The sequence below is a fragment of the Neomonachus schauinslandi genome, chromosome 15, assembly GCF_002201575.2.
Source record: "Neomonachus schauinslandi chromosome 15, ASM220157v2, whole genome shotgun sequence".
In the NCBI taxonomy this organism is placed as follows: Eukaryota; Metazoa; Chordata; class Mammalia; order Carnivora; family Phocidae; genus Neomonachus; species Neomonachus schauinslandi.
This window is the reverse complement of record NC_058417.1, coordinates 52,326,951-52,339,962: the sequence shown is the minus strand read 5'-3', so window position 1 is coordinate 52,339,962 and position 13,012 is coordinate 52,326,951. Positions and strand designations below refer to the sequence as shown.

Below are 13,012 nucleotides of genomic sequence, written 5' to 3'. Positions count from 1 at the left end.
AAGGTGAGGGGCTGGAAGAGGCAGATAGTAAGAGGGGAATTAAAAAAAATACATATATATGTGTATATATATATAAATGTTGTTGTTCTGAAGAGTGGTGGTGATCCCATGGTGGAGGAGCACAGGGAACAGGGTAATTAGGATAATCTGTAAATCAGGACAAACAAGGACTAAGAACAATGGCAGCAGATAGTTTCTCATAAGGAGTAAAACACCCCTTTGCTAATAGAACAAATGATTATCTTTAATAGCTAAACACTTTAATGTGTATTAGACAAAAGTACTTTCCCCAGTACACTCAGGATTTCAGATATTCTCACTCAGGCTTAAACTCCAGGAGCTAATGCCAGGGTTAACCCACCCTGCAGACCACAAGGGTGCAGCCAGGGCATTGCGGCCTGCCTGCGAGGATTTTCAGCCTTCCAGAACGGGACCCTCCTTGCGAGTCTCCTCAAAGGTGGAGAGGAGCCTGGCTATCACAGTAACTCTGCCGCTGGATGGACAGGAAGGCGGATGGGGACTGTTTGTATGGATTCTCTGCCCACTGCTGGAAGACGTGTTGGCAAATTCACACTGCTGAACTGGAAGCAAAACCTAAGCACTGCTGCTCACCCAAGGGGCTCCTGCCAGGACCGCGGAAGGTACGGAGCATCGTTTGGGGAGACAAAATCAAGGAGGCTGTTTTTAACATGGCCCATCAAGTTACGAGCATTCCTGACTTTTTCTTGGCTTTGTGAAGAGAAGAGCAGTTACTCCTGTCTCATGTCTACAGGGCGCTGGCTTCAGGAGCTCAGGTTCACTCGTCTACATTTCCAGTTTGGAAAAGAATCTCTAGTCTTGCCGGATGAAGCCTTGCATCCGCCAGATCACATGCATGACTGGGACTGGCTGTGCAAATGAACTTATCTTGTAGGGATATTTGCATGTTCAAGTAATAAATGTATCCTCATAAACCAGAGTTACATTACTCTTGCAAGTGGGAGCTATAAAGTGTATCCCTTGATCATGCGAGTTTGTCTGGACCCGAATCCCGGAAAAGAATCCACAGTTGTCAGCTGACCTCAACGACTCAAGACTATTTGGAACATTATGAAGAAATCCTTAAAAGACTTGATGAAAGGTCTTTAAGCATACTCCTACCCCAGATGGCAGCAGTGAGCGGACAGGAACTCTCCCTGTCTGGCGGTGGCCGTTACCAAGGAACTCCAGAATCCAGAGACACTGCCCATGGCTTCTGCGAAGTCCCTCGATCATTTAAGAATCCATGCTCAGTATCAAATTCAAAGACCTCAGTTAAGACTCTTCTTTTTCTTCGTTCCTGCTACCTGTGAGTTAAGATTCTTGGTATTGATCACGTCAGATTAAAAATCCTCTTTTGAATGCTGGATCCTACCATTGTCTTAAACGTGGCAAAATGAAGCAGCTCTCCTTTTAGGGACTGGTGGGATCATTATGTAGTTCACTCTCTTCGTTAAGGAACTTATTTTCAGGGATGTAAAATATTTATTGTGACATATAAATTAAGTGAAACCTTTTCATTGTTCTAGCATTCAAGTGACAAGTGACACTAGTTTATTTACAGTAGTGGTCAAAGTGGGGAGCAGGCTGTGCTCTGGGAAGACTATTTACAAAACAGATAGAGGGCTGGCCTGTGCAGAGGGCCACTGTAGCCTGCTGAGCCCGACTTGAGGGGTTTGGGGAAGTGGGCAGGAGGCCATCAATGAGGCCATCATAGACCGCATTGTCCTCTACCTTGGCAGCCTGAGGGTTTCTGACCTAGACTAAGGACCAAGGGGGAAATGCAGGGAGAATCCCTCCCTAAGTGCCTCTTTTAAAGGGCATTTGCAAAGAATGGGCACAAAGTCCTTTCAAAATGAAAGCTACAGTCTTTGGAATTTCAATGAAGTTCTTAGTAATATTAGACTAAAATAGCCAAATGCAGTACTCTTCCTCAGCCGTAAATTTTTCCTTATGGAGAATTCTAGTATACCTTTCCCCTAACCATGAGCAACTGATGCAGAATTAAATTACTCCCACTGGGGATAATTAGAGAAGGAGAGAGACTGGGGGCTGGGATAGAAAAGGTAGATAAAGCAGAAGATAGAGCCAAAATTCAAGTTTTGAGAAGACAGAAGAGACGTACAAATAAATACATGCTTGCCTTACAACAGCACACCTGCTTGTTTGTGGTTTTGAAGGAGCTGGGACAAAACAGGGACTGATCTCGTGTATTTGGTGAGGATATCACAATCAAAGCTAAAATATGTGTGTGTGTGTGTATATAAAGCAAACAGGTAGATATAAACAGATCTATGATAGATAATCAATCCCTGTGTTGGAAAAGGGACTGGAGCAAAAGTCATCCGCCTGTGCTATCCAGTTACTATCTATCTTTTCTATCGAGCTACTGTCTAGGGGCCAAAGCAGAAGCCATAAAATTAGAAAAAAACACTGAATATTTTGATGGGGGAAGAGACACGGAAAACCCACCAGCCAAAAACAGTCCTAACAAAGTAAAAAGGATGTCAGAGTATTTCACAGAAATTCTTAGGAAGGGATGGGGTGGGATTCTGGAAGTTTCTAGGAGGACATGATAAACAGAAACCATTTGTTCACTATTATACTCACTTAATATGAATAAAAAGTGATTTAAAATTCTGTTTAGTGTGTGATTTCATTTTAACCAACTTAAAAATATATTACGGACTTTTCATAGGCTCACCTGCAACTCTGGATCCACCTTACTTTCTTTTGTTTCTCACGCCTGCCAAGATCTGGTCAGGGACCCCAAAAGGGCCTGATGTAGGCTCATTTTCTGCCACTTCACACATACTCTTCTGGATCAGTATGCATGTAGCCTGGTATCTTGTATGGATGAATAATAAAATGCCAAAGCTTAGAGAATAATTTTAGGGAGAAATATTTAAAAGTGAGATTATTATTTACTGAGAACTAAGAAATAATTATTTAAAAAATTTTAGTGATGACCTTTGTCATCTTCATGCCTCCCTGAAAACCAGCAGCCTTTACGAGCAAACAGAAGTCTGTTCAATCACTGTCACTCTTGAGAGCCAGCCAAAGAAATGTCCACCCAGAACCAGACCTGTCCACATTAAAAAAACGGACTTCCTCTGTAACTGTTTTAGATTCCAATAATTTTATTCTTTTCACTCCCTCTCCCCCAAACCATTTTAAATTGTTAAATCTGCACTGCAGGTGTCCCCAGCATACGCTCTCTGGAGGCTCCAAGCTTCCGTACTCGGTGTCCAGGTCATCACTTACGCCAGCGCTGCAGCTCTTTGGATAAACAGACAGAAGTGTAAGGATCCACGAGGCCACTCCTAAAGACTGTTTCTGTCTCTTGCCTGTGGAGATCATTCCGTTTCCCCTTTGTTTTACAGATTCAGAAATAAAGTCTTAGGTGCAATCAGAAATTTCTGCTTCACTTTCTTCAATTCAAAGATGTGAAAAACAAACCTCAGGTATCAACCAACTGAGCCCTTTCAGACAGGTAAGCCTTTATGGGGAGGCCTTGTCCCTGGGAAAGAAGTCAGTCAAGGTTTTTAGGAGTCTCCACGTATGCAAGGCTGATCAGAAAGGAACTCCTCTTTCTCATGAACAGACAGGTGGATGGATCACACACCACCTACCAGCTCCCCACCAGCCATGTGTAGGAATTTACCACAGTCCCATTTCTGCTACTTGACCTGCTCTCCCACTTACTAGACACCGAATCAGTCAAAAAATCCAATTAGAGTCAAGTCCTGTGTTTGTTTTTTTTTTTTTTCATTTAAGTAGGCTCCACACCCAATATGGGGCTTGAACTCACGACCCTGGGATCAAGAGTCACATCCTCTACTGACTGAGCCACCCCAAGTCCTGGTATTTTAGAAGTCCTATTAACCATTTGTGAATTACACTGGTATTAATGGTTATCCTGTACTTTTACACCAAAAGTTTTCAGAAAGCGACTGGGCTTTTTTTTTTTTTTAATTTTTCTTGAGATTTCTTTTTTTTTAAGATTTTATTTATTTGACAGAGAGAGAGACAGCGAGAGCAGGAACACAAGCAGGGGGGAGTGGGAGAGGGAGAAGCAGGCGCGCCACGGAGCAGGGAGCCCGATGCGGGGCTCCATCCCAGGACCCTGGGATCATGACCTGAGCCGAGGCAGACGCCCAATGACTGAGCCACCCAGGCGCCCCTGGGCTTTTTTTTTTTAATTGTGGAAAAATACTGGGCTTTTTTGATATTCTCCTCTATACAATGTCTTTTAAACATTTTAACTATAAAAACATTTTTATAAAACAAGACTTTAAAAAAAATGAGAAAAGTCATCTTGGACTAAAAGAGAAATGAAGTTCAGACATTTTTCCTCCTGGTAAGACCTGATGCAAGCTCAAACTCCCAACTAGAAGGATGTTTTTGTTTTATGTGGTGAAAGTCACGTTAACTAAGATTTCTGTGACCCTCAGACACATGAGTGAGAGCTGTATGGTTTCTCCTCCACTCTTGGGGTATAGAGCTGTTTGGTTTCAATGCTAAAAAGAAGTTTTAAGGCAGGGATTAAGAAGGGTGCTGATCGGGCGCCTGGGTGGCTCAGTTGGTTAAGCAACTGCCTTCGGCTCAGGTCATGATCCTGGAGTCCCGGGATCGAGTCCCGCATCGGGCTCCCTGCTCGGCAGGGAGTCTGCTTCTCCCTCTGACCCTCCTCCCTCTCATGCTCTCTCTCATTCTGTCTCAAATAAATAAATAAAATCTTAAAAAAAAAAAAAAAAGAAGGGTGCTGATCTGGCAGGCAAACGACTTTCAAAGGAGAAAGCACAAGACCACCAGATCATCAGGAAAAACCTCACGTGGAGCACAGGAGCAATTATGTAAATTCTAGTCAAATCTTATAAAGTTCATTATAACCATAATCTGTAATAAAAAACCAAAGGCAGTGGCTCATTCACGAGGGCATGCCAGATAATGCAACACTGCCCTATAGAAAGCAATTCGGAGAGTCCCCTGGAGGTCCCTGTAATGGGACGTGACCTGGGATTTTGGCTAAAAATATCAAAAAGGCTTACTCAGATGCCTGAAACTCCAGCTGCACCACAGGACGAAGTACCCCGTAAAGAGCATGGTGATGCCCCCAACTCCACTCCTCACCGTGGTGCTGCACCTGATCCAGCCTGTTTAAAAAGAAACATGTCTGGTTGCTATGGTGAACTGTAACTAGGGGCCTCGACCTGCCAGTTATGCAAGTTCTCCCAGTTAGCCTGGGTGATGGGCTTGTAATGCACAGAATTGACATACCACCACATAGGTATTTTTTAAATAGACGAAGAGGCTCAAATCCTGAAGACCACAATTTTAATACATTTAGTTATTCTTGTTTGGAGAGTTAGTCGCAATCTTGAGTGGGGCGATGAAAACAGACTGGTTAACTCGAGGTGTAGAGTTCTGGCTCTGGGACGACCAAGGTGGGCAAGGGAGAGACGAGGGTAGGTGGCAGGGGGGACAGGACAGAAATGAACTCTGTTCCAAAATGGCAGCAGCTGTTCTGCCGGCTTTGGTGCTCTCGATTATGTCAGATTCCAGGGCAAAAACAGACAAAGAGAGGAGAAGGAAGCCTACGCACTGGTCTCTTTCTCTCTTTCCCTTAGCCCTGCTGTAACAGCCATGGCTAAAGGAAGAGAAACTTCTCCAAATGCTTGGAACCAGCAACACAACCCAACAGTCCGTGACTCCAGCTCACCTTTCTGGACAGCTCCCAAGAGCCTCATCAGAGACAAGTTGGAGGTTGTAAGTCTGGTCGGGGGTTCCAAACTCCTGAGAGCAGTCGAGCTTCTTTCCAACAAAGGAACTACGGTTCCAAACAGAAGGCACTGTGATGGTTCATCTAGATTCAGGCTTTTTCCCGCCACTCCGTGCCCGCGGTTCCCAGGGCCAGGCTGCAGGAAGGGGATCCGGGCTGTGTGGGGCTGCAGTTAGCTAAGTGCCCAAAGTCAAAGCCAGTGATTCCCAGTCAGAAAGAGGTTCCTCAAAAGGCTGAAGGAGCCCCTGGGGATCAGGACCCGGAGATGTTTTTTGATCTGATGAACATACTGTGCAGCTGATCCAGGTGTACATGCTTAATGGAATGACCTGTCTACATTTTCCACCATTTGCTAAACATTTTAGCAGAAGGCAGGACTTTCTACTATCATAATACCTACTGCTCCTTGTTACTACATGTACTAGAATCGACATGTGTGCCCTATGAGCCCCACTACTACTGACCAGCCAACGTTTCTCATTTATGTTTAACACGTAAATAACGAATGTAGAATCAGAAGGGAGGGTTTAATGCTATCTATTTACAGCTTTCCTGCACCTGTTTTTGCTTAATGATAGGCACGGAATCTCTACTGTTGCTGGTTCTCTGGTCTTGGTGGGGTTCAACGGGATAAAGGATAAATGAAGCAAATATTTACGACAGGTTTAGCAGAAGAGGTAAAAGTTGCTATGGACATAAAAATGCTACCCAAATACTCGTTACATTAAGGAACAATGAGAAAAACCATGCTGCCTTCCAAGAAATTACACGGAAGATAATTATTTCACCAAGGTGAAGATTAATCTCTTAAAAAACAAAGCATGACATGATCCATTCTTCTTGGAAAAAAATGGAAAAAGATGGGAAGAGACACTTTCGTGAAAACTCCCAATTATAGAACCACTTCCCCTGCCATGTCAGGAACGGGGTGTCCCCTCAACTGTTCCTTCTCCAGCCAGCAGCCTCCTTCATTGAGTTCAAACTTTTATGAACATCATCAGTTTTGGCCCTAAGCTGGAGTATAAAATAGCCTGAAGCCCAGGAGAGGCCAGTTCAGAACCCACAGAAGTTCTGTTAGAGCTTCTCCAGTTCATCCTTCCTGCTACTCAGGGACCCTGGGTTCTGGTCTACATCCCTTTCGGCCTGGCTGTGGGCCCAGGAATGCTAACACCCACTGCCATCTCCTGTCCTTGACCTGCCAGTGTTGATGTCCTTACATCCCAAACCTAGTGACAACAGCTCTGCTCACAGAAACGCTGGAACCGTCCCGTCCCTACCTTGGGTACCTCTAATACTTCCTATTAACTCTCTGGCCTGGCTGGAACTCTGGACATGTGACGTGACTCACCCCTCAGGTCTCTCTCTGGCTGTTGTCACATGTTCTTTTATGTAAAACCTCCCCTTTCACAGCCTCCTCTACTAGCAGACTCATCCTGGCTTGTGCTACTCCTGTTCTGCCCTGATCCTGCCCCACATGTGCCGTCTCAAGCATCTCACCAGGATAGTTTATTTCTGGAAATGCTATTTGATGAGAGAATGGCCTTTAAAAACCCATGATGCAGGGCGCCAGGGCAGCGTAGTCAGTTAAGTGTCAGAGTCTTGGTTTTGGCTCAGGTTGTGATCTGAGGGTTGTGGGATCAAGCTCTGCATGGGGCGTCGCACTCAGTGCAGAGTCTGCTTAAGACTCTCTCTCTCTCCCTGCCCCTCCCACTTGTGCTCTAAGATAAAAAAAAAATCTTAAAAAAACAAAAAAACCAAAACATCCAAACCCATGACCCTGTAAGGTTTCATTTTTTTTTTTTTAAGATTTTATTTATTCATTAGACAGAGAGAAATCACAAGCAGGGGGAGCAGCAGGGAGAGGGAGAAGGAGAAGCAGGCTCCCCGCAGAGCAAGGAGCCCGATGCAGGGCTTGATCCCAGGACCCCGGGATCATGACCTGAGCTGAAGGCAGATGCTTAACTGACTGAGTCACCCAGGCGCCCCAAGTTTCCTCATTTTACCTTCTGCTATCCCCACCAGCCAAATTTTGCTTTCTGTAGTTCAATGAACTGTTTTTTCAAACCTCTCCCTCCCTTCCCCCATTTGCCAATACCCCCATCCCCTATGTTGCGTCTGCGTCTCCCCACTCCAGTGGCCTCCCCAATACCAGTGGTACTCTAAAACTTGGCTGCTCTGCACAAACACTTAAGACATGTTTGCAAACAAGACTGTTAGACCCTACTTCAGGACCAGTCTCTGGGGATGAGGTCCAGGAATCTTTAATCCTATGTGAAACTGTCAGTTGTCCAGATTTGGGACCCAAAGACCTAGATCTCTTCAACTCGAGTCCTGAAAGCCTAGGCACCTGAATTCAGCCAAGGCTCAGCCAAGCATCCCCAGCTAAGCGCGTGCAAGGCTTTCCTTTGAACAAAAGCCAATTTCTATTGCTGAGGACTCTTAAGACACTTGTATTTGCTGAGTCTCCAGGGAGTTAAATCCTGAACTTCTAAAATCTATTTTTGCTAATGCTGGGAGAACTGCTTTTTTTGGGTAGTAAGTCTGTGAAAATCCTTATTAAACCTCACAAGACGGCTCCTAATGCTGCCGAGTTCCATAAGCCTAATTCTCGTTCCCGATTTACTGAAACCCAACTCTGTGGTGTCCTCAGAACTATCAGTCTGCCAAATTAATCAGAGTACTGCAGACTGCAACCAATAAAAGAGAACAGAAGAGCTCTGAGCCTAGGGTGCCTGGGTAGCTCAGTTGGTTAAGCGTCCGAATCGATTTCAGCTCAGGCTCCGCACTCAGCGTGGAGCCTGCTTAAGGTTCTCTCTTTGACCACCACTAACTGTATTAACATGGGCACATCACTTAACATGTCTGGGGCTCAGATTCCTCACGTATAAAGGAAGGTGGGACATTGACTTCAGTGACAGTCACCTGAGTTGTCATGAAGGTTGAATGAGGTAATAATGCCACATACCTAGCCGTGTCTGGTACAGTCATCACCTGACCAATGTTAAGTCCCCTCCCCTTCTCTGAAATGACAAGTGCCTATATCAGAGACATTCCTCAGCACTATTAAAGACAGTACAGGAAATACAGAAGTCCCACTTGCCAGAGAGATTTGCCACGGGCCACTGCAAACCACAAAGAAGTGGAGATCTGACAACCACCTATGTTTCTAGTTAAGGCGCACTTTCTGCAATACGGTTTAGTGGAAAGCGCGAAATGTGGTCTGAAGAGACTGCGTTCTACCTGCTGCTCTACCATCTACTGGCAACATGACCTTGAACCAATCACTTATCCTCTCTGCCTGTTTCATCACCTGCCAAACAGAGAAATCGCTGCCCACTTCTCAGCGTGGTGAGGCTGAAATAAGAAAACGGATGGAAGCACTCTGAAAACAAAGCAACACAAATGTTAACAGTAATTCTATGTCAACATGGAGAAGGGGCTTGGGGACCCAACTCTGAACTTGAGACAGACTACAACTCTGTAAAGAGGGCCTAGAGGTTAGGTCTGTTTGTAGGAAAACCGGTAACCACTAAAGCAGTCGAAGATGTAGCTTCAGCTAGCAACACTCTTCACTTACTACACTTCTGTTTTGAAATCTTTAGAAAGAATGAATTACCGTACCAAAAAAAAAAAAAAAAAAAATGCTTTTCAGACCAGAAGACCTGGGATTTAGTGAATATGTAATAATTTATAAAATATACCAGAGAGGGAAAATATGTCCCTTTTAAGAAAAGATGTTACAACTTTTTCAGGGGCAAAGCTATTCAGAGTTGCTACAGGTCTCCTGTCGAAGCTAAAAGCACTAGTAAATAATACACACACATGAAATCTGAATGCTATGTTAAACTAACTGTGCTTCTAGAAACCTGAAAAAAAGAGAAAAATCTAAAGCTTCCTGGTGAAGAAAATGAAGAAACTTTATGTACTGTAACTAGAGGTAGTCCAATAACTGAAGGTCAGGTCGTGCAGGAAAAAGGGAGGATTTCCCGAAATGCCAGGAACTTCCCAGCTCTTGTGGGGCCACTTAAACCATTCCAGGCACTGGCAAGGAGCCTCCGGAGGGCTTCTGAGGAGACAGCCTCACAGTCTGTCTGTCCACGATTTCTTACTAGATCTCTTAAGACAGCTTGAACACCTGCCCAACATCTACTGGCCATGCCTCCTCCTGCTGCAGAAACGCAAGTGATCAATGTCACCGGCTGACCTGGCCTAGTCCGACCTTCAACTCTGCTTGGAGGGGAAGAGAGAATGATCAAACACCACCGGTACTAATTCTGGAGCAAGAATTAATGTTTTCAGAATAATTTTAAGTCTGGTATACTGGAGTGCCTAGGTAAAAATAAGCTGAATGAGCAAAAATAGGAGTAATCTGAGCCTTATTAATTCAAAAGGCACAGAGCTATATGGATGGGCTGGATGGCCCATGAAAATGAGCATGTTTACCTTTTGAGAGTCTCTCCCCCTGGGGACTGGTGAGCTGAGGCTTTTGGGCCATTGCATTCCAATATTGGGGCTTCCCTGGCAATACTCCTAGTCCAAGATAACCAGGATAGAGCTCTGGAAACCACTCCAGCCCCAGGGAGCTTGAAAGGGTCTTCCTATCAGCAATGCCAATCGGACTGAAGGGGCTGTAAGAGGAGTGAGGCAGGACTGAATGTAAGATTTGCTGGCACCCAGGGTGTGACACTTGGGGCCCACAGCCAAATTTGTACTGCAGAGAGGCTCCTTCACCACTCTCTGTTAACACCTTCACAACAGGGACTCGGTTAGGACTGCAGGCTTCTGCTTTCTCTTCTTGAAAAAATCTGACAGCCAGAGAGGCAAGGCTTTGATTATATGACTGTGACACAGAAAGCAGCTCACTGCAGGTTGTCTCTCTTGGAGTGAACAAATTTAAACTGGGACCTTCATCTGGACGTTTCTTCTCTGTGGCTGAATCATCACTACTGATGTTCTTTGCATCACCGTTCACAGAAGCCCATTCCTGGATTGCTTTTACAGATACGCTTTTCTCTGCATTTCCTCTGCTCCCGTGTGCCTCTGTTCCAAGGTTCAGTCCTTTTCCTTGGTTCTCCCTGACTGGGATATCACCTACTGGGCTAACTTTAAAATTTAAAAATTGTGACTCAGTGTTCTTTTCTTGAGTCTCAGAGTCTCTAACATCAGAAGAGACTTCTGAGAGGTGGTCCCTGGCCTTGGACTGTCTCTCATTGCTTGACAATGATGTTTGTACTCTTTCAACCCCATAATTGAGATTCATGGGAGAACTGTGATAATCACCAATAGGCTTATCTGATAAATTTACTAGAAGCTTCTGTCTTGGGTGATCAATTTTGTCCAATCTTAAATCAGTAGAAGTGGTCCGAATATCACTGGGTAAAGCTGAAGAATATTTTCTATCTTGATTTGATAAAAAAGGTTCTACTGGGCCAAGAGGTAAAGATGTTTCAGTTTCTGGAAGGTTACTTCTACTTTCCCCTGATGGAGGCAAATATTTCGCAAGTTCATTTTTAGGAGTGGTGTCCTCTGACGCATAAAACTGAGCCTTCGTTTCTCCCTGGAAAGTAATCTTTGGTTCGGTATTTTTCAACTTTTTGATGGAGCACTGAACTTGATTCTGGATGTCTTTATCTGCCTTTGTATTACTTGCTCTTTCCAAACCAAAAGCCAATAGTGGAAAAGACTTTGTTGTCCGTTCTGGTTTGTCTTTTACCAAGTTGGTATTTCTCTTCTTACTCTCCGTCTCCAACTTTCTCTCTTTAGCGTTACTTAAGTCTGTGATGGGCCCTTTCATTTTTTTAGCGTGTGGGCGAGTAGCTGGCTTGGACTGACAAGCTTTCTGATCAGCCGGTACAGTTGGTCCTATCATCTTACAGTATGGTAAGTGGGATTTTAATCGTTTAAATGGCTTTTTACAGTAAGGACACACTTCCATCCTGGGTGAGTATCACTCTCCTATTCCTGAAAAAGGTAAATGGGAGATTATGAGGGGCACATAGTTAGTAGAGTAATTACTAACATTTCATTTACATGTGTACCTTTCATTTGGAAGAACCTAGGTTGAAGGAAGTTCTAAGAAATGTGTTTTAACTTATTCTTTTTCTTACAGAGGTAGAAAATAGAAGACACGGTTTTAAGATAAATATCCCTGGCTTCACTTCTGTTTACATTTCTTAAAGTCTTCCAAGAATCAACTGTTAGCAAAAAAACAACCAAAGGGGTTTTCAACATCCCTAACTAGTAGATGAGGAAAGCCAAAAGACTTAAATCTAACAAGTTAATGGTTAAATTAATGGAAGAAAAAGTTGTACAAAATACCAGTAAGGGGGCGCCTGGGGGCTTAGTCGTTAAGCATCTGCCTTCAGCTCAGGTCATGATCCCAGGGTCCTGGGATTGAGCCCTGAGTGGGGCTCCCTGCTCAGTGGGGAGTCTGCTTCTCCCTCTGGCCCTCCCCCTCCCTCCCCCTGCTTGTGCTCTCTCTCTTCAAATAAATAAAACTTCAGTATACCAGTCAGATTAAAATGTTTGCTGTTTAAGGTTACAGCAAGTCAACTGGTTATTACAGGAGAATAAAGAAATTGTTAAAACCCCTTAAACACATCATTTAAGAAAAGAATGGTAAAGAGTAAAAACTCAGGCCAGGATCTGAAGGCTGTTGCTTAGAGTCATGGTTTTCAAAGTTGTATATGGAAGATCCACTTTGGTGCAAGACCTTCCATCATTTCAGCATGAGAAATGAAGCTGTAACACCATATTAGTAATATGTGTATACACACATACATGTATATGTAAAAGTGTTTACGATGTACAAATGATACATATGTGTAGGGGACAGAGTCCCCAATTTTTGACTTAAGGAGTAAGTACAATGGACTATGAGCAAATTCATTGTTTGAAATCTTTGTGATATTCATACCATGTAAAAACATGAAAAAATAATACCATGTATCATTTGTACCTCTTTGAGCACTGAGCCTGACATATGATAGTTGAATGAATTCTTTTTCTAGACATAAATACGCAAATGCTATCATCACAGATGACTAACTGTGAATGTCTTCTGACTACTGAATAGGTCAAAAAATGAGACTAAAACCATTTACAAAATAAATACATAGAATCCTGGCCAATCCATTTAGGATCCTATATGAGCTCAGGCAAAACGAAGCTGTTTCTGGCCAAAGAACTTTAATTATTCTTACTTTGGAGGTA

General features: G+C 43.8%; 1 protein-coding gene across 1 annotated transcript in view; it reads right to left on the bottom strand.

Moving 5' to 3' along the window:
* Positions 1 to 3,176: 3,176 nt before the first annotated feature.
* C15H17orf80 (chromosome 15 C17orf80 homolog) overlaps positions 3,177 to 13,012 on the bottom strand; it is a 10,164-nt gene continuing 328 nt past the window's right edge. Inside the window, exons 2-5 of the mRNA XM_021678534.1 lie at positions 10,244 to 11,761; positions 5,741 to 5,848; positions 5,070 to 5,174; positions 3,177 to 3,297 (exon numbers count right to left, since the gene is read on the bottom strand). Of these exons, the coding sequence (XP_021534209.1) occupies positions 3,275 to 3,297; positions 5,070 to 5,174; positions 5,741 to 5,848; positions 10,244 to 11,735 (1,728 nt within the window). The 5' untranslated portion in view covers positions 11,736 to 11,761 and the 3' untranslated portion in view covers positions 3,177 to 3,274. The remainder of the gene's footprint in view (positions 3,298 to 5,069; positions 5,175 to 5,740; positions 5,849 to 10,243; positions 11,762 to 13,012) is intronic.